This window comes from Staurois parvus, unplaced genomic scaffold, assembly GCF_062004578.1.
Source record: "Staurois parvus isolate SC_StPar_1 unplaced genomic scaffold, SC_StPar_1.0 ptg000562l, whole genome shotgun sequence".
Taxonomy (NCBI): Eukaryota; Metazoa; Chordata; class Amphibia; order Anura; family Ranidae; genus Staurois; species Staurois parvus.
In genome coordinates, this window is record NW_028318358.1 from 10,943,921 (window position 1) to 10,970,310 (window position 26,390).

At 41.2% G+C, this 26,390-nt stretch overlaps 1 protein-coding gene across 3 annotated transcripts in view; it reads right to left on the reverse strand.

Moving 5' to 3' along the window:
• The window catches only part of TNS2 (tensin 2), a 257,661-nt gene that overhangs the window by 9,811 nt on the left and 221,460 nt on the right, over positions 1–26,390 (reverse strand). For all 3 annotated transcript variants that reach the window (XM_089691474.1, XM_089691476.1, XM_089691475.1), the window contains exons 19-25: positions 19,178–20,375; positions 15,944–16,500; positions 15,770–15,856; positions 12,496–12,627; positions 10,780–10,869; positions 4,116–4,193; positions 1,652–1,729 (exon numbers count right to left, since the gene is read on the reverse strand). In XM_089691474.1, coding sequence (XP_089547600.1) covers positions 1,652–1,729; positions 4,116–4,193; positions 10,780–10,869; positions 12,496–12,627; positions 15,770–15,856; positions 15,944–16,500; positions 19,178–20,375 — 2,220 coding nt within the window. The remainder of the gene's footprint in view (positions 1–1,651; positions 1,730–4,115; positions 4,194–10,779; positions 10,870–12,495; positions 12,628–15,769; positions 15,857–15,943; positions 16,501–19,177; positions 20,376–26,390) is intronic.

Sequence of the window (26,390 nt, forward strand, 5' to 3'; positions counted from 1 at the left end):
TATAGAACAATAATGCACATTACATAGAGCAATAATCGAAGAAGACCAATATAATGCATGTGAAGGTCACAATTAGCAATAAACGATGGTGGGGTAAAAATTTCATATTTTATTACTTTCCAAAAATTTCCATTTTTGTACAAAGATAAAAAAAAGAGAGAGAAGGACAGAGGAAGAAAAGAGAGAAAGAAGGAAGGAAAGAGGGAACCAGGGACAAAAGAAAACAGAATATTATGTGCCAGTTATATTATTATTATACAGGATTTATATAGCGCCAACAGTTTGTGCAGCGCTTTACAATATAAGGGAGACAGTACAATTACAATACATTTCAGTACAGAAGGAATAGGAGGGCCCTGCTCGTGGAGCTTACAATCTAAAGGAAGGGGGAGGTGGTACAAAAGGTGATAGCTGTAGGCGATGTTCTGATGGAGGTGGCTCAAGTACAGTTCTTAGGTGGAGGTGGGGTAGGCTTCCCTGAATAAGTGGGTTTTCAAAGATCTTCTAAAAGCCGACAGGGTGGGGGCTGACCAGACATACTGCAGTAGGGAGTTCCAGAGGATGGGAGAGGCTCTGGAGAAGTTCTGGAGGCGAGCGTGGGAGGAGGTGACGAGGGAGCTAAAGAGCAAGGAGTCTTAGGAGCAGAACAAGCGATTTGGACAATATCTGCGGATGAGGTTGGTGATGTAGCTAGGCGCAGTGTTGTGGATGGCTTTGTATGCTGTAAATTTTATACTTTGGGTTAGTGGAAGCCAGTGAAGGGATTGGCAGAGAGGGGCAGCAGTCGCTGATCGGTTGGTAAGTTGTCTGAGTCTAGCAGCAGCATTCATAATAGACTAAAAGGGGGATAATCTGTGTAACGGTAGACCAGTGAGGAGGAAGTTGCAGTAAAACCACGGCATGGATACGTTGTTTTGTGGTGTCATTGGTCAGAAAGGGGCGGATTTTGAAAATGTTCCAGAAGTTGAAGCAGCAGGATTTAGCCAGTGATTGGATGTAGGGCCCAAAGGAGAAGTCAGAGTCTAGAATTACACCTAGCACCCTGGCATGAGGGGAAGGACCAGTGGTTGTGCTGTTGATCTGAATGGTAAAGTCATGAGTGGGGGATCGGGGAGGAGGAAATATTACAAGCTCGGTTTTGGAAAGATTGAATTTAAGGTAGTGGTGTGACATCAATGCTGATATGTCACTTAGTAGATTTGTGATACTTGAGGGGGTGAGCTGGGGAGTGGAGAGATAGATCTGGGTGTCATCAGCATAGAGGTGGTATTGGAAGCCATGGGAGGTTATCAATTGGCCAAGGAAGGAGGTGTAGAGAGAGAAAAGGAGGGGCCCAAGGACAAAGTCTTGGGGTACCCAAAACGCATGTTGTAAAGGGCCTGTAAATGCACTTCATGTTCCAATCCAGGAAAGATGAGCCATGGGTCCTCCCTATTAGGTTTAGGTCAGTCCTGGGTTGTGGGAGATGCAACATCTCTTGATTATGCAGGAGAGCATGTCAAATCCATCCCCGGGTACCAGGTATCGCCAAATGTTTCCTCCCTATTATATAGTGCATTACTTATCTTCTTTTAATAAGCAAGTAATACACAGCAATGGAGATTTTATCTAATAATGCAAAGATGACTAATCAAAAATGGTTTTCACATACCAGCTCCTTGTCGCAGTAAGTCTGCTGCTGTGCTCATGTTAGTGTGAACAACGACATCAGAAGTCTGTTCAGCCAGATCTGTACATAGGATAGATTAAAAGATAATTTATTAAATGTAAATTGGTGAAAGTTACATGTTAAAATGATAAATAGACCTGTAGATAAAGGCACAATCTAGGCAAAGATTCACTTTTCCTGTTAAAGTAAATTTTGTCAAAGAAAAAAAAGTCAAGCTTGGCTTTAGTGCCTTCTGTCTTGTATTTGGTCCACTGATTTCATGGGTGACTTCACTAACCTGCAGGTAGGTTTGGAGTTAAGAGCAGGGCCAAGTGTAACTGATACATTAAAGAAACTGGGGCCTGTACCTCACATATGAGAACCACAGCGTAGGTTTCCTGTGATCAGCTGCGGGAGGCAGCCTCATTGAAAGCAATGAGAGGCTGCTGGCTCCCGCAGCTAATGACAGTCACTTGAATGTGATTGTTCATGCAGCACTCACACACCATTGAGTGGCCCTGGACTCAGACAGAGACTTGTTAGTAGCAAGGTGTTAATTCCTTAGATGTACAGGCCCTGGGATGCCTAATTATATTCTAAATATTAATGCATAACTGTCCTTAATTGTACACTCTCCTGCACTGAAACTGCTGACACTGATTTCAATGCACACTGTGAGATTCTCAGAGTGTGTGCAATAGAAGCCACAGCAATTCAGTATTTTTATATGTATACACAAATGTTTTACCTTTGATTTCTATTTTAAACTGAATGGGTTACAAGGTGAGGGTTTATAATCACTTTAAGGGGCTTCTTCTAAATGTGGTTGTGGACTCCATTGTTTAACCACTTGCCCTCCTGAGGATTTACCCCCCTTAATGACCAGGCATCTTTTTGCTACTCGGCGCTGCACTAATTCAACTGATAATTGTGCGGTCATGCAATGCTGCACCCAAATTAAATTTACGTTCTTTTTTTCACAAAATAGAGCTTTCTTTCGGTGGTATTTGATCACCTGTGCGCTTTTTATTTTTCATGCTATAAACAAAAAAATACCAAAAATTTTGAAGAAAAACGATATTTTTTACTTTCAGCTATAAAAAATATATAGTAAACTCAAAGTTAGTTATAAATTTAGGCCAAAATGTATTCTGCTACATGTTTTTGGTAAAAAAAATCCCAATAAGTGTATATTGATTGCTTTGTGTGGAAGTTATAGCGTCTACAAACTATGGTATAGATACTGCAATTTACACCATTTTTTTGCTATACAGCGCTGCGCTAGTTTAACGGACAATTGCGCGGTCATGCAATACGGTACATAAATTAAATTTACATCCTTTTTTTCCCACAAATTGAGCTTTCTTTTGGTGGTATTTGATCACCTGTGCGTTTTTTATTTTTTGCGCTATAAAAAAAAAAGGCTGACAATTTTGAGGAAAAAAAACAATATTTTGGACTTTTTGCTATAAAACATGTCCAGTAAAAATAAATGTAAAAATCAAATTTAGTCATAAATTTCTGCCAAAATGTATTCTGCGACATGTCTTTGCTAAAAATAAAAACAATATGTGTAAATTAATTGGTTTACGTGAAAGTTATAGCGTTTACAAATGGCGGGAAAGTTACTGGGATTTTTAATTTTTTTTTAAACTAATAATGGTGCCGATCAGCGACTTATGGCGGCGATCAGTGACTTTTGGCGGCGATCAGCAACTTATGGTAGGACTGCGGCGGACATTCTGACACTGGGGGGGGAACTGACTTGGGGTCCCCAATGACACCAATCAGTGCTAAAAAAAAAACCCACTGACACTGTACTAATAGCACTGGGGAGGAAGGGGATAACTTTTTTATTTACTGAAAGGGTTAACTGTGTGAGGGGAGTGTTTTACTAGGGGTCGGGGGGGTGTACTGCACGGGAACACCGCTGATCCGGAGAGATAAACTCTTCTCTCCGGATCAGCATGTCAGGAGCTGACAGGGGACTGACAGAAAGCAGAGCTACTGCAGCCCTGCTCTCTGTCAGTGATTGCCGCTAATCGGCGGGACACGGCCGGTAATGACCGGCCATGACCCGGCGACTGACGGCCGCGATCGGTGGGACAGGTATGGCGGGTACGTGCCTCGTGCGTGCCCCCTACCTGTTTTGCAAACGCACGTTTTAAAACGTGGTTTTGCCTAGCCGTGCCGCCCTGCCACCGTATTTCTACAGTGGCTGGTCGGCAAGAAGTTAAACAGAAAGGGAGCCCCAGCTGCTAGGTAGGTTTAGCACACTATGCTTCTCTACCCATATGGGACAGCATAGTGTACTTTTTCGTAAAGCTGAATTTATCCATTAAGTAGTGTACAGGATACTTCATTGAAACAGATTTAATATCAAATAGTGAGCTACTCCCCATTCAATTACCATGCTTGTCCACAAATTGGCTCTTTCAGGAAGCTTGAATAGTGGCTGTTCACCTACCTTTGTCAGGAATCCGCAGTCTACAGGGCAGGGACAGAGGTGTGATCGAATGCTGCGATACCAGAGCTGACAGGCTTCCTATAAAACATAGAGACCATGGTTGATCAAAAAGTTGACACCCATTAGTGGTTATCAGTATATCCACGTAAGGACCAGGCTTTTTCTGGTACTTTTTGTTCACATATAACAATCAGGTTTTTTTTTTCCAGAAAATTACTTAGAATCCCCATACATTAGAATTTTTTTAAAGCAGAGGCCCTAGAGAATAAATTAGTGGGTTTTGGAATTAATTTAATTCACATGATATTTGTGCAATGGTTTTTCAAATGCAATTTTTTTTAAGAAATACACTTTTTTTTTATTTTAATGCAAAAAAGCACAATATAATACCCAATTGTTTAGTAAAGTATAAAAAGATGATGTTACGGCGAGTAAATAGATATTAAACATGTCACGCAAACTGCACACGCCTCTGTACTGGCGAGAAACAATGTAAATTTTACTATTTATAGGAGACGCTTTAAAGGTTTTTACAGGCTACCACTTTAGATTTACAGAGGAGTTCTGGTGCCAAAATTACTGCCCATAATCTGAAGTTCAAGGTGATACCTCACATGTGTGGGACGATCATTGTTTGCATGCATGTAGGATCGATGCATGCGTTTGCCTTTGCATGCAAGCATGGAGGGGAGGGGCACTTTATATATTTTTGTTAATTATTCATTTATTTTGTTTTTTAATTTTTACACTGTTGCTTTAATTTTTTTTTTATCCCTTTTATTGCTGTCATAAAGAATGTAAACATCCTTGTGACAGCAATAGGCATGCGACAGGTACTCTTTATGGAGGGATCTGGGGTTTATAAGGCCCAAATCCCTCCTCTGCACTTAAAAGCATTCAAAACACCAAGATCTGTGTTTTTTCAAAAGCTTTTGAGTTTTTAAAAATGGTGCCATTGACTTTCGGGTAAACCGGAAGTGATGACAGGTCATCGCTTGCGGGTTACCATACCAGAGAACCGATCAGTTATGATCCTGGCTTTGTTCGGCTGTTCGAGCAACCGGCAGATCCGCCAGCTGGATGCGCAGGTCTCCTAGTGGGATGGAAGAGCCCGAGCAAGCTGAGGAAAGCAGCGAGAGGGAGGGGTGTCCCCTCCTGCTGCTTGCAATAACATTCAATAGGCTAGTTAGCCGCTCCTATTGCTATTACCAACAGACGGCTCTAAATAACCGTACCAGGCATCATCCCAGTACAACTACTTGAAGACCGGTGACATACCAGGTACGTGACTGGTCGGCAAGTAGATATACTATACACGAGTGTGATGGACACAGTCATGGTAATATTAAGCACCTGTACAGCATAAGCTCATCTAGATAGTGTCCACCGACCCAATGTACTAACACCATTCACCAGGTCCATTGCACTCTTTTTTTTGTGGCTAGAACATTATATACAGTATATAAGAGAATATAAATAAAAATGGTCATCTATCTTTAGAACACTGGCCAGGTGTATGTTCAACATGTAATAAATAATCATAAACAAGCAGTCTTGAATTTGTATAATTTATCTTCATGGCCATACATTCCAACATGCTGAAGATGCTGAAATCTTGTACTAAAAGAGGTATAGACTCCAGAGAGAGAGATATCATTGTACCCCGGTACAAATCATTAGTAAGACCTCATCTGGAATATGCAGTTCAGTTTTGGGCACCAATTCACAAAAAGAACATTGGGGAACTGGAGAAAGTACAGAGAAGGGCAACTAAACTGATACGAGGCATGGAGGAGATCAGCTATGAGGAAAGATTAGAGGAACTGAATGTATTCTCTCTTGAGAAGAGGAGATTAAGATGGGATATGATCAACATGTATAAATACATCAGTGGTTCATATAGTGAACTCGGTGTAGGTGCTATTCACCCTGAGGTCATCACAGAGGACAAGGGGGCACTCTTTATGTCTGGAGGAAAAGAAATGTAATCTCCAAACATGGAAAGGGGTCTTCACAGTGAGAGCTGTGAAAATGTAAAGTAGACTCCCTCAAGAGTTGGTTCTGGCCAGCTCAGTGGATTGCTTCAAAAAAAAGGCCTGTTTCTTAGATACACAGAATATAACTGGATACTAACATTTATAGGTAAAGTTGATCCAGGGAATATCCGATTGCCTCTCTGGGGATCAGTAAGGAATTTTTTTAACCAGCAGGAGCAAATTGGATCATGCTTTGCTGGGTTTTTTTTTGCCTTCCTCTGGATCAACTGTGGGTATAGGATTATAACTTTTTTTTTTTTTTTCCTATGGTTGAACTGGATGGACTTTTGTCTTTTTTTCAGCCAGACTAACTATGTAACTGGTCATTTTAAAACAGTGACACCAAAAGTTTGTACGATAGTCATTTGCATCACTATAATTATCCTTTCAATAGTCAGAAGGTAAAAAAGGTCTACAATTCTACAAAATAACCCTTTACCATTTACCTTAACCCTCTCATCCTACCCTTCTGTTCCCTCAACTCTGCAAAACTCTGCTTTCTCCTTTCGGTTTGTAGTTAGTACATTTTCTGTTGATGAAATATACTTGTACATTTTGGACAAATTTGATTACAAGACCATGTTAACTGGACACTAAGAGCCCATTTACACTAAAAACTGCACATCTACTGTGCGTGTTTTTCCTTTGCATATTTGCATGCATTTGATGCGTGTTTTAATGCCTGTTTACATGCAGTTGATGTGCATTTTTCTATCTGCATCTGTCCTGTGAGGTCACTTTCTTCTTTATTTCCTTGGGAATCTATGTGCACTGTGAAGTGTTGCAGTGCATTTGCGTGTGTTTACATGCGTTTGCGAGCGGTTTTACACATTTTTTCCCACTGAAAATGCAGCACGCTGGACTTTTTTTTCACTGCACTGCAATGGTGTGAACTATACACATAAAATAACCTGGATTTTCGACTGTCTATGCAGTTGGAGTGCAGTCAAAAATGCATCCAACTGCACCTGGTGTGAATGAGCCCTGAAACCTAGACATGGGATTTCCTGTACTAAAGTTCTCCTCCTAACAGGTAATACCATCTTTCCAGTGTTTGAATACAAGAAGAATATGTTTCTAAGCCAATTATCTGCTATTGCCTATGGCAGCGTTTCTCAACCTTTTTTCAGTCAAGGCACCCTTTAAAATTATGGATAATCTCAAGACACCCTTTAAAATTCTGCGGAATCTCAAGGCACCCCAACCTAACATGTAAAAACCTATTCTACACACATCCAGGACACGCAGTGTTAGAGTTGATTTATTCTTCTAAAGCAAATACACCTTTGCACACTGATACTGACTAGTATTCCAGTGTGTGTCTCATTTTCTCTACCTCAATCTGCTAATGTGACCCCAGTGCTGACGGAGAGGGGCAGGGGAGGGCCAAACAAGGATGATGTGCCTGCACCCAACGTCCACCTTATCAACTGATGATGTCATTGGTTGTCAGGATGCGGGCAGCTAGAAGGTAAAAAAAGGGCACAATGAAAACCTGTGGCTTTGTGTACTAAAAGGCAAGATTGATCCACCTGCTGGCTTGTATACAATTTTTGAGCTTTTTGCCAAGGCACCCCTGAAGAAGCCTGAAGGCACCCTGGTTGAGAAATGCTGGCCTATGGTATAATGTCATTATGCCTACACATTACTCACTGCACTTCTGTCAAACATTTAAAGCGGTTCTTCACCCAGTTTAAAAAAATGTAAACGTCAGCACCTACAAATACTGTGATAGGGTGATTTGACTGGAAATGGAAGTGGGTACCTGTCAAAACCAGGTACCTGCTCTGCCCCCCCCCCAAGAAAAAAAAAGTGGCAAAGATAGATGAGGAGGGAGAAGGAGGGCATTGAGGGCCTTTAAAGTGAAGTTCCGCTTTAATAAGAAGGTCATTGGAAGCAAAAATTTATTTTTGCTCGGCTACCAATTAAAAAGCAGAAATGTTGGATCTTTTGACCTAAAGGTAATCTGTCACAAGGCCAAATTAATCTGAGAGATGTTACAGTTGGGCCTTGCCTTTATCTGATTCACAGACTGTATATAGGGCAGTGAGGCTGAACAGCTTCACTCTGGGTGGTACTAGTGTCCTGTGACTTCTGCATACAATCCAGGAGTTAGACAATTGCAGCTTTCATCTAAGGCTTTTCATATAGGTATTTCACTTCATCACAGTTAACTTTTAAAAGTTTTTCTGTACATGCTTAGCAGAATTATGGGCATTGCTGCAACTGTTGACCAGCATAGCCTTTCTACTTCCAATCCCTGGACCTGTGATGTTCCACTCTCTATACAATGGCCATACATCTCCTGTACACAGTTTAGAACATTTATCAACACCACAATATTTAGCTGCTTTCCCAGGAGTAGTAGAAATGTGCAGGATCCAGACATGAGAAAACTAAATTATGTTGCCCAGAGGCTCATCACAAGCCCTCCATTTTGTGTTGATTTCTATTAGATTAGATCAGATTTTTTATTCTTTCAATATGCCAGCCACATTTTTTTAATCATACTCAAATTATGATCACGTTATTAAGTTGATCTTTTTTTCCTGTACTGTTGTGATGCCTGTGAAAAATATTCATTTTCAATGAGTCCTTGAGAGAATCAATTGAATGTGTTTTTAAAAAGCAGCATACTAGTTTTTAAAGATATGATCAAAATAATGAATGATTGGACTGAACAAGCATGGTTCTGTTAGAGGATGTGTCCTGAGACAAGAATTTAGTGTGCCTATTAGCAGGAAGAGCCCCAAGAATAATATGCAGTATGTCATAGTGTGCAGGGCATGTACAGAATATGAGAGTCCCACCATGGTCTATATCAACCCATGTCTGAGCCACAAACATCCCATCCAGCCACAGGAGCAGGAATGATGGGAAAGGGAGCAGACTCTGCTGAATAATATAAGGCCAGGCAAAAACCTCTACAAGTCAAAAAAGTATAAACGGATGGCCTTGTATGCACTAATCTATACAGCAAGAAGGGCTGATAAACTGCTGCACAGAAACCTCAATTCCTACACCAAGGACAAATGAAAACATGGCAGCTTATTAAATGGGCCTTCCACTGAAAGTCATGCTTTAACGAATTTTGGTAAATGTAATATTTTTAAAGTTAATATTTAAATTGCTGATTTATATCTGTGTATATCTGAACCTAAAGCTCCATCTGCTGGCTGTCTATGAAAATATACATAGGCAGTATTTTATATTTAGCTGCCTAAAAAAAAAAAGAGACAATGTCTTTAAAGTAGAACTTCACCCAAAATTTCCACTTTCCCTCTTCCTCCTCTCCCCTCTTCTACCACTTTTGGAAACTAGATACCCACTCTCACTTCTGCCCGGATCACCTAGGGGATCCAAGCGGAAGTTCAACCCACCCCCACCCCTTTGCCGGAAACCTTCTGGGACACATCACAGGTCCCAGAAGACTGTAGGACCATTCACCAGGCCTTAGTAAACCTGATGCTGCTGGTGCACCGAAGACCAGTGGAGAACCATCCCGGTTGAGGACAGAGCTGGATCTCTGGACAGGCAAGTGTCCATTTATTAAAAGTCAACAGCTACAGTATTTGTAGCTGCTGATTTTTAATTTGGGGGGATTTTTTAGTTCTGACAAAAAATAAACAAAATACACTATATGTGCAAAAGTTTGTGTAGACAATCTCACCTAGCTATATAACTAAAGTAATACTGACAGCTCACCAAATGATGGAGATCAGGTTTTTCCAGTGAAAGGTACTGGTAATACCACGGTACTGGGACATTTAAGACAACTGTGCATTTCAAACCTTAATAAAACAGTTTAGAAAGCCATTTTCTGTTCCAGCATGACTTTGCCCCACTGCACAAAGATGGAATTGGACACCTTTGTAATGAATTGGAATGCTGACTGTGAGCCAGGTCTTCTCCTCCAATATCTTCATCAAACCTCACAAATACTCTTTTGGCTTCTGGAAAGCTTTCCCAGAAGGGCAGAGGCTGTTATAGCCATAAAGGGGCAGCTAACTCCATATTACTGCCCCTGGTTTTGAAATAGATATGTTTGATGGTCAGTTGTCCACAAATGTTCGGCCACATAGTGTACTGCCTTACATTCCCTTTAACCTAAAATTTACCCATACTACCCTTAATAGGTAAACCATTCTATCCCCTTCGGTTTATGTTGTTTCCATCTATGTTGGGTCAGCGTCACCATAACAGGTATTTTTATGGTACTTTACACAGTGCATTTCATACTTTTCCATTCACATCTGTCCCTGCCCTCAAGGATCTTGCAAGCTAAGTTCCCTATCTTGCATACAAACACACACAGACACTAGTGCCAATAATCCTACCAACATGTTTTTGGGGTGTGTGAAGAAACAGGAGTATCTGGGGCAAATCTCGAGAGAACATGCAAACTTCACGTAGATAGTGTCCTAGCTGGGATTTGAACTAAGTACATGCTAACCACTATACTGCCCAATGATGATTACAGAATACAGATTACATTTTCCTTGTTATTTTTCTAGCTCATTATGAAAGCATGAAATAGAGAATATGATTGACTATTGTAACCAAAGGCACCTGTTCTTCCTTTGCAAAACATTTATGCAGACAGCTACCTTAGTCTATTTATGGCTTACCAAAGTGGGGCTCAATGGGGGAGCCTTTAATTTTCACTCCTTTAGGTCCTGTCTCAATAAGAAAGTGACGAACCAGCTGTTCCAATGGATCTGAGGAAAGAAGGAATAGAGTTACATTGGGTATAGAACAGAATGATTCCCCTTTAAAATAATCACATAATCACAGCCTGAAATTAAGACAGACACAGCTTTTGTTTTATCCAGCTGTATTTATTCAGTGCTACTTATAACATCCAAGTGAAAGTTATAACACCAACATGTCAGAAAAAAACTTCAAAAAAATTCAAAAATGGAAATCACTGAGTTGCAAAAAAGATCACCTCTTGTGTCAGTATTTTGTTGAACCACCTTTTGCATAATTCCAGCCTATAGTCTGTCTGGATATGTCTCTACTAACTTTGCACATCTAGACTTTGCAATATTTGCCCACTCTTCTTTGCAGAACTGCTCAAGTTCAGTTACATTTCATGGTAACCATTTGTGGACTGCAGTCTTCAAGTCATTCCACAGATTTTCAATGGGGTTTAAGTCTGGGCTGTGACTAGGCTATGAAAGGACATTCACCTTTTTCTCCTTCAACCACTGTGTGATTATTTTTGCTGTGTGCTTTGGGTCATTGTCATGTTGGAAGATAAACCTTCTTCCCATTGACAACTTTCTGGCAGAGGGCAGCAGATTTTCCTCTTGAATTTAATTGTATTTTGCCCCATTCATTTTCCTTCTATCCTGACAAGTGCTCCAGTCCCTGCTGCAGAGAATCCCCCTGTAACAGGATATTGCCATCTCTGAGCTTTATTGTAGGAATGGTGTTATTTGGATTTGATCTGTATTGGATTTCTCCCAGACATATCGTTTAGTGTTGAGGCCAAATAATTAAATTTTAGTCTCATCTGACCACAACATCTTTTTTCCATGTGGCCTCAGAATCTTCAAGGTAAGCTCAGTCATGACTGTATGTGGCCTTTCTTGAGGAGTAGCTTTCTTTTTTTTGCAACCTTCCTATACAAGCCTCATTTGTGGAGAACTTGTGATATTGTTGTTACATGCACACAATGACCACTCTTTGTCATCAATTCCTGCATCTGCTTCAGAGTTACAGTAAGTCTCTTGGCAGCCACTCCAGTTTGGAGTGATGTCCTGATCCTGGGAGGGTCTGTGTTGTACCAAATACCTTTCACTTCCTAATAATAGATTTCACTGTGCTTCTAGGCATTAATAAAGCCTTGGAATTTCTTTTGTATTGATCTCCTGACTTGTGCCTGTCCACAACTTTATCCCGGAGATCTATTAACAGTGCCTTGCCACCCATAGTGGATTGTTTGCTGCAGTTGCACTACCAGGGACTGAAATGCTCCTGGAAAGCTCTTTTCATGCTGAACTAATCAAAATGACCACAGCTGATCACAGTTGAAAGGCATGTGGCTTTGTGTGCCATTGAGAAGGCGAGTAGCTACACCTGATTGAGTGTACAAGTCATTTTAAGGAGGGGAATGATCCTTTTTCCAACTCTGTTTTTGAATATTTGGAACTTGGATGTTATACGGTGCAGTGAATTAATACAGTTGAATAAAACAAAGACTTTGTCTATCTTCATTTCAGGCTGCAAAGCAACAAAATGTGATTATTTTAAAGGGGAAGTGTTTCTTTTCTGTACTTACTGTATAGAAAGTGGGCTCTAATGCTACCAATGAGGACATTAACTTAGAGGCAGATTACCTTTGCATGGCTGAGTCGGCATATTGGGAGGAGGGCTAAACACCTTCAGGGCCAAACCATACGCTCCACGGAAAGAGTTACTATCACGAATTAGGAAGGACCCTGGCTCTGCACCTCTTAAAAGTGCGATGGCTAAAAGAGAGAGTAAAACAGAAATATGAGAAGCAGAAGATGTTAATGTAAAATGCATAATTAATAAAGACTATAATGCACATTTACTTTGCAAAATGATTCTTATTCTCAGCCAAGTGAGTGTTATTTTCTACTCCCATTCTTAAAACTGAATGTCATCGCATGAATGTGAATTAACGTCAAAGAAGTTAGTATAATTAACAAGGTTTTATGAGGAAGCTAATCTAAAACAATAGTACCTACTGTACCCTGTACTGGTTTGTTAGGGCTGCAACCAGTTATTATTACAATAGCCACAAAAGATCCAAACTTTTAAAAATCAGCTGTTATTTTGCAGGGTGGGTTCAAATCTAAGTGGAGGGTGAACCGATGGTCTCGGTAAGGGTAGTTGAAAGAGAATCTCTCTCTATTTGTCTCCATGCACACTGGTGTTTTTTTAAGCTCCTAGAAGCTGTGGTTAGCATTTTTTCTGCTCTTAAAGGCTAAATAGTGTTATCCTATGTGTCCATGCACACTGCTTTAGGCTATTAGCATTTTTTGAGCTTCAGTAAATAGTGTTATCCTATGTGTCCATGCACACTGCTTTAGGCTTTTAGCATTTTTTGAGCTTCAGCATCTAGGAGTAGAAAAAAAAATGGATTTGTAGAATTTTTTGGAGCGTTTTTTTCAGCAGAAAAAAATGCTAAACGCTCCTAAACGCAGTTAAATGCTACTAAAAATGCTCCTAACAACTTTTTTTTTCTTACTGTAAAAACGCTAATAAAATGCTAATGCTCCTAAACCACTCCTAAAATGCTACTAAAAAAGGCACTTTTAGAAGCCATTTTTATCCAGCGTTTTTTGAACTTAGTGTGCATGGAGTCTAAGGGTTATTACAATCAAGTGATCATTTGGTAAGACACAAAACTGTATAAAACCCCAACAATTAACTTCTTTTCAATGGAATTGCACAGAACGGCCCCAAACCTCCTCTTATCAGATCCCCACCAGTGCTCCTGGCTCCTCCTCTCTGTCCAATGCCCCCATAGGAAGCCGTTTCCTATGTGGCCACTTGTGCATGCTTGCTCCTGAGCCCTTCTATCCATTGACACAGACAGCAGGACTCTCCTGGCTCCCTCGCCACTGGCTTTGATTGACAGCAGTGGGAGCCAATGGCTCCCAGTGCTTTAGTGCTATAGCCACTAGCAATAACCACTGTCGTCTCCCAGCGGACCCGCCCCCCCCACCAGGAGCAGACAATTGTTTGGCAGGAGGGACTCCCCTGTCAGAACTGTCTGTGTTGACGGAGGAATTGTGGTTGCAGGAAAGAAATTTGCACCGTCTATGACCGGTTAAGCCCCCCTTTCATTTACAGCCAAAGAAGCTGCTATCTTAGCTTCTTTTTGTTCCACAGTTGCCACATCACTGCACATGTGATCAGTTTTGATGCCAGTTATTTGATGGCTTGACAGTTCAGTTGAGAACACAGGCACATGTGACAGTTATCATTCACAGCATAAATTGAATGTAATTGTTTTGGGAAACAGTTAAAGCGGAACTAAAATTCCGTTGTGGTTTGAGAGCAGGCAGGTTATTTGTATTGCTTAAGAGACATACAATATCTTTTCTGCAATTAACTTCACTTACCTGCTTGTTTGCAGTGTCCCCTGGCATGTTACCTGAGCTGCCCAAGAGCCTGATCCCAGTGCACCAGAATGTCAGCCTCCTGTCCCAATGAAGCTGGCTTAAAACCAGCGCTCAGGAGAAGATGCCAGCGAGGGACAGGACAAGGTATAAACTACCTTTAGTTCCACTTCCATGCACACTAGCATTTTTTTTTTAACTCCAAAAATGCAGGATAAAAAAAGTTGGTAATAGCATTTCCTGTAGTGTTTTAGAGCATTTAGGAGCGTTAGCATTTTTTATAGTGTTTTTACAGTATATGTAGAAAAAAAAGCTAGAAAAAAAGCAGTTAGGAGCATTTTAGTAGTGTTTATTAGCATTTAGCAGCATTTAGGAGTATTTAGTATTTTTTTTCTGCTGGAAAAATGCTCCAAAAAACGCTACAAAAACTATTTTTTTCCCTGCTCCTAGATGCTAAAACTCAAAAAACGCTAATAGCCTAAAGTAGTGTGCATGAACACATGGGATAACACTATTTAGCGTCCAGGAGCCGGAAAAAAAAATGCTAATAGCTTCTAGGAGCTTAAAAAAACACTAGTGTGCATGGAGCCTTAAAGTGGTTACAAAGCCTAACCATTCCTTGCATTAAGGTAAAAATAGTTAGGCTTTGTAACCACTTTAAAGCGGAACTAAAAGTAGTTTGGTCTTACCTTGTCATGTCCCTCGCTGGCATCTTCTATGTGCCGGTTGCAAGGTAAGAAATGTTTAGGCATCAGTATCCCCCCCTTTACCCCCCTTTTTGATATAGCTTCTGCTAGCGATAATCGCAAGTGAATATGGCAGGCTGGTTGTACCCAAGTATCAATTGATCAACTTGGTACATTCAGCCTGCCAACACATGGTTCGAATCTCGGCCAGTTCCTACTGAACCGGCCAACATTCGAACAGACTATGGACGGCCTTAGCTCCACTTTAAATGGACCATTGAAAGTGTTTTGTTATATCTATTTGACAAGTGCAAAAATTACCTGATAATCCTTTTAGAAATCCAGTAAGCTGATAACTTCTTTTGCTTTCTGTCTCTGCTGACTATTATTAGTTAGCATTGTTCCCAGCTATCTCTGTGGACTACAGAAAACCTCCTCCATGTTAAGCAGATGAAAGGAGGGGAAGGAGGAGTTTTTCTTTATCCCTAACAAACTTCCTGTCCTAGGGTGACAACTCTGCTCCTCCATAGATAAAGTATGGCAACTCACCCTTGGACAGGAAATATTGTAAATTACTGGCTGGATCACCAGACAAAACTAAAGTGAAAAAGTCTCCACATCTAAGGACTGGTAAGCTGCAATATATCACATTTTTGTTCTTGGGTTTGGATACACATTAAACCGAATGAGAAACTTGCTTTTTTTTAATACAGTATATCAGTAATCAAATGCAAGATGAATGCTGATACATATTTGCAACATCCTACTGTAAAACATCTGACTGCAGCACAATGCAGACCACATGAGGCGCTAAAAAATTAGGATTTCATTACCTTGCTCCCTGGATATATTTGGCTTATACCAAAACTTAGAGGAATCCTGCACAAAGTTAGCAGCCAGAGGAGCATCCTGCTGTACATCTGAATGTCAAAAAGAAGAAGGAAATATTTCAGACTCTTGTACACATTCATATACTAGGTGAAAGTTGTAGGCATTTGTTATTTTACCTTTAATTGTGGGTAACTTGTCTTCTTGTAGCGGTCTTGGTCTTCCGTGAGTCCCAGATTTGTCCCCTGTAGCTGGAGTATGGCACTTTTCTGGCAACACTGGTGGCTGGCCATTTGGAGGACAAGGGCTCCCAGAATAATAAGCGGTGCTTATAGGGAACAATGGGGTTGGAGATGGAGACAGGAGCTCTGTCTGGCTTCCCATTGGTGAAAGTGGTGGGCTGGTATGGACTTCCCCTCCATGGCTGATGGTGGGTGTGTCAGGAAGGGATATTGTAATACTTTTCTTCAAAGGTATAACAGGGTTATTCGGCACAACAGGGGGAGGGGAAGAATAAATGCTTCCAGTGGGTACACTGTATTGAATGGAAGGAGAAGTGGATGTTTCTGTATAGACAGAAACAGGATTTACTGACACCTGTCCTTGGTTGCTTTCCAAGGTGATTGGAGTAACAGCGATCAGGGGGGCGGTCTTGGGTATATGTGATGGAGACTGTGGAATGGATGAATATCCTTCGGATGTTGAAGACGAAACGTCAGAATGTGGGACTCCAGGCCTGTAAAGGGGAAAACACATTAGTCCTGGTATAAAGCTTTTGAGCAAATGCTACATAAGGTTATATTTTTTAGCAATCAACAAAAGAGTATTTTAAAGCATTTTTTCTGGCATTAGGTAACAGCCATGAAAAATCGTATTTGTCATACCTTGATAGTTATTATCTAGTAAAGTTTTACTTGTTTTCTTTGTAAAAATGATAATGGCTTGAGTGACCTTTATTTCTCTTCTAGGCTAATACATTTTTATATGGTTGTTTTTAATCTGTTTTTACTAATAAACATTTAATAAAAGACAAGGTATTCCCAGAGCATTATGGGTTAGCCAAACAACAGACAGCAGAGCAGCTTGCTTTGAGACTCAGTTTGTCTGATAAAAACCTTGGACTTGTTTGTCTGGTAAGGGATGAGTCACTGCTCTGATGTCTTATTGAGTTCCATTAACAAAGGGCTTCTTTCAGCATAACAGTATAGCTGAACAGAAAACAATGCTACTGATGTGAGAAGGAGACTAGCACATTTGCTGGATGAATAGAAAACTACATAAAGTCTGGTCCATAAATATTGGGACATCGACACAATTCTAACATTTTGGGCTCTATACACCACCACAATGGATTTGAAATGAAACGAACAAGATGTGCTTTAACTGCAGACTGTCAGCTTTAATTTGAGGGTATTTACATCCAAATCAGGTGAAAGGTGTAGGAATTACAACAGTTTGCATATGTGCCTCCCACCTGTTAAGGGACCAAGAGTAATGGGACAATTGGCTTCTCAGCTGTTCCATGGCCAGGTGTGTGTTATTCCCTCATTATCCCAATTACAATGAGCAGATAAAAGGTCCAGAGTTCATTTCAAGTGTGCTATTTGCATTTGGAATCTGTTGCTGTCAACTCTCAAGATGAGATCCAAAGAGCTGTCACTATCAGTGAAGCAAGCCATCATTAGGCTGAAAAAACAAAACAAACCCATCAGAGCGATAGCAAAAACATTAGGCGTGGCCAAAACAACTGTTTGGAACATTCTTAAAAAGAAGGAACGCATCGATGAGCTCAGCAACACCAAAAGACCCGGAAGACCACGGTAAACAACTGTGGTGGATGACCAAAGAATTATTTCCCTGGTGAAGAAAACACCCTTCACAACAGTTGGCCAGATCAAGAACACTCTCCAGGAGGTAGGTGTATGTGTGTCAAAGTCACCAATCAAGAGAAGACTTCACCAGAGTGAATACAGAGGGTTCACCACAAGATGTAAACCATTGGTGAGCCTCAAAAACAGGAAGGCCAGATTAGAGTTTGCCAAACGACATCTAAAAAAGCCTTCACAGTTCTGGAACAACATCCTATGGACAGATGACACCAAGATCAACTTGTACCAGAGTGATGGGAAGAGAAGAGTATGGAGAAGGAAAGGAACTGCTCATGATCCTAAGCATACCACCTCATCGGTGAAGCATGGTGGTGGTAGTGTCATGGCGTGGGCATGTATGGCTGCCAATGGAACTGGTTCTCTTGTATTTATTGATGATGTGACTGCTGACAAAAGCAGCAGGATGAATTCTGAAGTGTTTTGGGCAATATTATCTGCCAAATGCTTCAGAACTCATTGGACGCCGCTTCACAGTGCAGATGGACAATGACCCAAAGCATACTGCAAAAGCAACTAAAGAGTTTTTTAAGGGAAAGAAGTGGAATGTTATGCAATGGCCAAGTCAATCACCTGACCTGAATCCGATTGAGCATGCATTTCACTTTCTGAAGACAAAACTGAAGGGAAAATGCCCCAAGAACAAGCAGGAACTGAAGACAGTTGCAGTAGAGGCCTGGCAGAGCATCTCCAGGGATGAAACCCAGCGTCTGGTGATGTCTATGCGTTCCAGACTTCAGGCTGTAATTGACTGCAAAGGATTTGCAACCAAGTATTAAAAAGTGAAAGTTTGATTTATGATTATTATTCTGTCCCATTACTTTTGGTCCCTTAACAAGTGGGAGGCTAAGGCTGGCCATACACTATACAATTTTCTTGAGATTTTTGGTTTAGATTTACCAAAAAACATATAATTGGAGGTCAAACCTAACAACACTTTCAATTGTATCCAATTAGGCAGACCCTTGCACTACATAGTTGAAGGTAAATCTAAAGGAAATTGGGCAGACATTAGACAGAAAATTGTATAATGTATGGCCAGCCTTAGGCTGGCCATACACTATACAATTTTCTTACAAATTTCTGTCCAATTTCCTTTAGATTTACCTTCAACTATGTAGTGCAAGGGTCTGTCTGATTTGATAGAATTAAAGTGTTGTTAGGTTTGACCTCATATTGTATGGTTTTGGTAAATCTAAAGCAAAAATCTCAAGAAAACTGTATAATGTATGGCCAGCCTTAGGCTGGCCATACATTATACAATTTTCTTGAGGTTTTTGCTTTATATTTACCAAAAAAACCAAATAATATGAGGTCAAACCTAACAACGCTTTCAATTGTATCCAATTAGGCAGGCTCTTGCACTACATAGTTGAAGGTAAATCTAAAGGAAATTGGGCAGAAATTGGACAGAAATTTGTAAGAAAATTGTATAGTGTATGGCCAGCCTAACTAAAAAAATATATCTGCATCTGTGTGTAAACATCCTTGAAAGGTTAGTACAAAGTGGTCTTGGTTTAGACTCACCTGTCTGCAGTGCCAGGGCTGGAAGGCTGTGATGAGGGACTGTGTGTGGGCACTGGTCCATTACTTGGTACAGCTGGTCCCTGACTGCAGGGGTTTTTGAATGTCTGAAAAGTTGGACTTTGAATATGCACTGTGCTGTGTAGCTGGGGGCCCTGTTTGTGAACTGGATTGTGTAGGGTCACTGTAGACATCTGTGTGTGCACTGTGCTGTGTGTCTGTGCACAGCTCTCTGCATGTGCAGTCTGATGCTGCATGTGAATGCCACTATTGCTCTGCATACTCGGTGCTTCAGTTCTGATAGGGCTGTGCAGATGGACTGAATTTTGCTTGGGGTTACCAGTCTGTGCACCCTGTGTGCGTACAATAGTGGATGTCTGAGCTGTGTGGTTGTAGGAATTTACAAGTGAAGAAGGCTGTGTATTCTGGCACTGTGCAATCTGGATGGTACTATTATGTGAAGGGGAGTGTGGGCTTACAGGCTGTACCTGCGCAGCAGCAGGGCCTTTGACTTCAATCTGAGACTGTACAGGAGGAGGATGAGCGTTCATACTCTGCGTGTGTGCAATGGTGCGCGCCTGTATCCTCTGTTCCTGCGACATCCCACCATTATACACCTGGATAGGTGAGCCATGTCCCTTGTCAGGGCTCTGACACTGCACAGAGGGACTTTTTTGTTGCACATAGCTATTACCTGGTATAACAGGGCTCTGTGTATTCACCTGACTGTGGAAATGCACATGTGCACGATTAGGACTATGTGCTTGTTTTGCCAAAGCACTGTGCTGCACTGACTGACTCTGTGGCTGTATTGAATGGTCTGCTTGTAATGGCGCCCTCTGTATAGCTGAAGACGCAGAGCCAGAACGCACAAGAATGCTGGTTTGGGTCTGCACAGCTGTACTTTGGGTGTGGACATGGTTATGCTGATTTTGCACTGGTTGACAGCATGTGTTTATAGGAGTACTTGCATGCACGGGGCTCTGAGGATACATAAAGGCATCATTGTTGTGGCCATTCATTGGATTGTGAGTCTGTGGATTGGTGGTGGGGTGGAGTTGGCTCTGATGTGATGAAGGGTTAGGATGCAGAGGGCTGTTTATGGGTGCTATGGGGGAGGAGCTGACTGCAAGCGATGGTCCTGTAGACTTCTGTGTCTGAAGTGTGATGGCATCTCTTTGCACCCCATGGTCAGTGACATCTGCAAGAAGATCAAATGAAGCAGTGTTAATACAAACTGTGCATGGTACCTAATGTTTCCAATTTTAATCAATTAGACATGATACATAGTAGTGGTAGACATTTTGAGGGATTAGCAAGCGTGTAAGGCCTATAACAGAATGCCTTATACATATGGGGGGTATACTGCTCTTCAGTAAAATGAAAAAAGTAGAAAATCATTTTTAAAGGGGGAATAATGCCCTGTCACTGTGGTCCTATCCACTGGTCACTTCTGGTCAGTGGATGGAATCGATGCCCAGCAGACCAAATTTTTCTGCAACTTCAGTCTTGCTTGTGGTATAATGCATGAAATCATGGATTTAACTGGAGCTTCTATTTCCAAGCACTGGTACTAAAATTGCTACAACGATGCCTTTCCACCCACACTTCTACCAGTAACTCTTGACAACTTCTACTATCAATCCATGGACATTAAAGTAGAGATCTGGTCAAAAGATAACTAAGCTTAAATCTACTCCCACCCCCATTCTAAGCCTATTCTAACTACTTTGTAAAGGAGAAATGTCTATACTTATCTAATCTAAAGACACTCCAGTCTGGTCACATGGTCGGGTCCCAGCACCAGCTGACAGCTGCCAATGGTTGCCCCATAGTAAGTCTATGAGTGACGTCACTGCCCAGGCTCTGCAACTGTTGTCTGCAATCATGTGACCAGGCTGGAGTTCCTTCAGTATAGGTAAGTATGCACATCTTTCCTTTACAAGGCTGTTAGCATATGGCTTAGAAAGGGGGTGGGGCTAGATTTAAAGAACCCTGGGCAAAAATGTTATTTTACCATGCAGTGGGGCTTTACCCTCACTGCATGGGTTACCTGCTCGTTTTTGTCTAGGGGATTGCAGAGCAGAGATATACTTACATAATCCACCGATCCTGCTAGCACAAGACCGGTTCCTGCTTCTCCTGCCCCCCACATGCTAGCGGTCTTGTGAATGAACTGTCCCTGAGATCATCATGTCCACTGACTGGCTCTGGATGTGAGGACGGCAAGAATAGTCCACCACTGAATGTGGGGGATAACAGTTTTCCAGAGGATCGAAGGATCGTGTAAGTATAGCCTTTTGATGCACCCCTAGACTAAACAAGCAATTAACCCATGCAGTGCCAGCACAGCCCCACTACATGGGAGAAAAAAAATATTCATGGAGTTCTTCTTAGCTTTTGACTGAGCTTCTACTTTAACCTGTAGCACAGCACTAAATGTTAGAAAAACCACAGAATGCGCTGTTTGGTCTGTCATAGCAGCTGACAACTCTTAGGCTGCTATTAACTTATCCTTTCCATTTGACATGAAGGCTATAGCTGAATAATGCTAGTTTAGCTTATCAAAAGGTGTTGATGTGGAAAAAACAACTGAAAGATAAGATTGTAAAGTGTGTGGTTAGCATTGGTAAAACAAAAGCCATAAAACCATAGTGGATCTTGTAACCAGCTGTGAAATTATCGGCTGCTATAAATCATTGGAGGAAAATATACTCTTCTTTTTCCATGTGAGCTGACATCATCTGGCTCTCATAGTGTAATGGGGGTTATGGAATGTATAGCAGCATTCTGCTAAGACTTAGTGTCTCCCACCCATTGCTGTGGAGATCTCTCTAAACAAACCAAAGTGTTCCCCAATGGAGTTAATCAAGATGGGAGTTTTAGTCAAACACATAACTATTTTAAATGTTTGCCCATAGGACTTGTAAATGATCTTGGCAGCAGGAGAGTGAGTCATGACATTCCCATATAATGGGTTCCCAAATTTGCCATAAAAAAAAAAGAAAATACAAAAACAGAGTGGGTAAAACATGCTGTCATTTCTTCAATAAAGCCTTTTTAAAAACAGAATATCATGAACTGAATCACTTTTATATGTGCTTTTATATTACGTTTTTAAACTTGTAAACTGTTGTATATACAGTGGAGACAGGTTTAGCTGGAAGTGGCAGCAGAAAACCATACATGAGACAGGGACACCCAGGGACAGTCCAAGCAGGCTTGTCATGCCTTTTTATTCAGCATGACAGCAAACAGTTCCACACATGCTGGAGGGCTTTGTACAGCAAGTCCATAGCATAATGTTTTTTGTTTAGTTACATGGAAAAGTAAATATTGTGTTTGTCCAAGTAACTAAACTCAATTGAGTGCTTGATTAACTGGGTGTTCCCTAATGAGTTCCCCAAACATGCAACACTTAGTTTTCTGTCAGTAGTCAGCCTTTGCACCAAGCAGCAGGTTCCCACAACAAAGAGAGCAAGAGAGAGCCCCAAGCATTGGTCAGGTCACATATATAAAATTCTGTGCACAGCTGAGACTAATATCAAGATCTAGCTACCAGGTGAGATGTTGACATAGAAATGGAGGCTTTTACCAACCAAAGCGCTACAAAGCTTTCAGGACCCAGGACAGAGCTTATCAGGATTCTGAGAAAGCAACAAGTTTTTTTTTCTATATCAGTTATAAACCCTGGAGTCTCTCACCAAGTGTATGTGAGAAATCTAGGTGGCACATATACACCGTCCACATTCCTGCCAGCCAGTTCTTCATATCCTCCCTTTTTGCTCAGATGTGTGGGAAGAAGCACATTTTGCCAACATAGGGTGGCCTCCTGACAGGCCATTAGCATTTATTTGCTGGTTCCCTGGTCTGTGTTCTAAATAAAATGTGATGTCATGCAGAGACAGAAACCAACTTGTGACCCTTGCATTTTTCCTTTGTTCAAAGCCAACCAGTGTAGTGAAGAATGGTCTGTAATCAGAACTGTCTACCCATAGGTAATAGGTTGGGGGATGGTTAGCGTTGGTTGCTTACATAGTCCTGCTTTCAGCTCCTCAAAAGCTTTCTCTGTCTCTACCTTCCATTTCACCATGGTGCACTTGCTCCCCTTGGGTAGATCAGTAATTAGGCACTAACATCCTGTACTATCCATCAATTCCTAGAAAGACTCCGACTTGTTTGTTACACTGGCTGGGGCCACCTTATAATTTCATGTCTTAATGTTTTAATATTCTTGTTGTTCCTTAGAGGCTTGCTGTTAACCATATTACTGGGCAACATCAACTAGATATGCCAAAGCATATGCTTTGTGGGGCTTTGTGTGGTCCATAATTCTTTGGAATGAAGCTGGAACCCCATGTTAGCCAAAGGGAAGGACGATGTACTGGTACATCCCTTGTGGTTTCAGAAAAGTGTTTTTTCCCTTTGCCCTGTCTGTTAAAGCCTAACTCCTTGTTTCATTTAACTTTAAACAGTTTGTTTGGCCCAAGCTGGTCCAAACTATTTTCTTCACTAATACATCCATCCACTGAACATCCAGACACAGAAATCTTTGTATTTTTATAACAAGGTTTCCTCTGATTGACTGAGGTGGAGATCTCAACATCATCCCCATCTTTCTACCTTAGCCAATCAGAGGAAACCTTGTTATAAAGTTGAAAAACTAAGAATAAAGCCGTACTTCCATAAATTCTCACCATGTAGCCTAATCAAAGCAAATGGCTTCCAACATAGTCCCTGCCCTAAGCCACACCCTATGGCATATTTCACCGTGATCTGGCTTATTCATAGAGGCCATCTAATAAAAAGATAATGTGAAAACTGGTAGGAATCTTAACAATACCATGTAGGAAAAAATATCAACATTGTAAGATGGCTATTTTGGTGCGCTTTTGAATGGGTCACATTTTAATTACGAAAGCTGAATGCAAAATAAGCAGTCTGTAGCCAATGCCTAACCTATAAATTGTCCAAATGTTTAATGTGTTCTGAAGAGGTCAATGTTCTTCGTTAGAGGCTGCAAGTCTATAATTTGAACAGTATTTAAATTGTCTGTTAACTCAAGTTGTTTTGCATATTTGTTTCCACAAGTTCTAATTAAAAGGTTGAGTGGCTAAGTGCTGCATAGATTTTTATATGTCTTGGGAGTGTAATGATGAGGTTTCTTCTGGTGTCTTTGCCCTCTTCTCAAAGAACCATTAAAAAAAACAAAATTCTCCAATTAGCTGTTTATGCTAAAGTAAGTGGAAAATAATGTTAAGTGTTGCAACATTTGTTTGGTTTTCCAATGGCCTTAACCAGTACAGTACAGTTTGTTTGGCATTTTCTTGAGTCCAGAGGGTATACAAAAATCCAGAAAATATGCATTTTGTATAGATATTATCTTTAAACTATCATCTTAGCCAAGTAAAGGACCCACCAGGGCTTGAATGGAGTCTAGAGAGCACCATGAGAGCAAGGAACACTACTGAGATGACAGGTGAGGCAGAAGTATCTGCCTGGATTTCACCATCGCTGAAAAAAGCAAATATATTAAAGTAAAGTTGAGCAAGTATTCAGGTGATCCAATGACAGTGGTAAGGGAAGAAGAAGCAACGTATAGCTGCCGGGAACCAGAAGCTGATAACACAAGCTGCAAGTAAGTGTGTTATGTGATCTTTCTACTGAGAAGAAAGGTTGTGTGAGCTTTGATCAAAAGAAGACATTAAGACAGATGCTCACCTGAAAGTGAAAAGTAACCCAAAGGCCTTGGTGAAGGGGAACAGAGCTCTGTCATCTCTTAAAAGGATGCCATTGTTAGAGACATGCCATTTATAGAGGCATACATGAGGTGCACTGAGACAAGAACCTCTCCCTCTGCTATAAAGGTAAATGGTACAAAGGTGTGAAAATTACAAGCAGAGCAGATCCAATCTAAGCTAAAGTACTATGAAAACTGGCCCATATACAAGATGATGTGAGTAGACACTTGGTTTTCCAGCATTATTTTAAAATCTTCTCACCACACTAACCAGCTCTATAAACTGTATCATTCTGCTAATTAGAACAGAATAGGCTGGAATACTAAACCTCAACATTCCATATCTGATAGCTGCATAAAATTTGATAGAGAATTACAATGGACACAACAGGGCTGATTTATTAAAAATGGAGAGTGCAAAATCTGGTGCAGCTGTGCATGGTAGCCAATCATCTTCTACTTTCAGCTTGTTCAACTAAGCATTGACAATAAAACCTGGAAGCTGATTGGTTACTGTGCACAGCTGTACCAGATTTTGCACTCTTCAGTTTTAGTAAATCAGCCCCAATGAATGTTTGGAATACCCACATATGTGTAAAGAGAAAAGACAGCAATACTATGTACAAAGTGTAATATGTCCCTGCACTGTCTTATAATCAGTGGCGTCCCGAGGCAGGTGCGGGGGGTGCGGCCCGCACTGGGTGACACCGACAGCACGGGGTGACACCGGACCCGCTCCACGAAAAGGTAAGTTGTAAAGATCCATCAGATCCATCCTGCGGGGATCGTCAGCTTTCTTTATAACTTACCGTTTCGTCCAGTGTCACCCCGTATAGGTTGCATGCCGACGATCCCCACAGGATGGATCGGATCTGCAAATTGGGAAGCATAATGGATCGGATTCCGATCCATTATGCTCAATCCTCAGATCCGAATCATCCTGCGGGGATCGTTGGCATGCAACCTATACGGGGTGACACCATACCCGCTCAAAGAAAAGGTAAGTTGCAAAGAAAGCCAATGATCCCCGCAGGATGGATCAGATCTGCGGATTGAGCATAATGGATCGGAGTCTGATCCATTATGCTCAATCCACAGATCCGATCCATTCTGCGGGGATAGTCGGGAGGGGGTGTCTCCAAGTGTTACACACCGGGTGACACCAACCCTAGGGACGCCTCTGATTATAATATAGGTTTTTTTTAGATGGTTGTGTCTACACTTCATAGAACAGTTACAAGAAGAAGGCAAAGTCAATCAGTGAACTGACACTGCTATTCAGGACACATCGCTAAGCCAAGTTGTATTTTCAGAAGGAGGTCGGCGATGGCAGCCTGCATATTTTCATCATGACAGGTTCCTTTAACTACAGCTATAGGTTTCAGTTGGGCACATTTACTCAGTAACACTCCGCATGTAAAGCCAGGCCAGATTTTCATTCCAACCAACACTGGCAATCCTACAGTAGAATCTGTC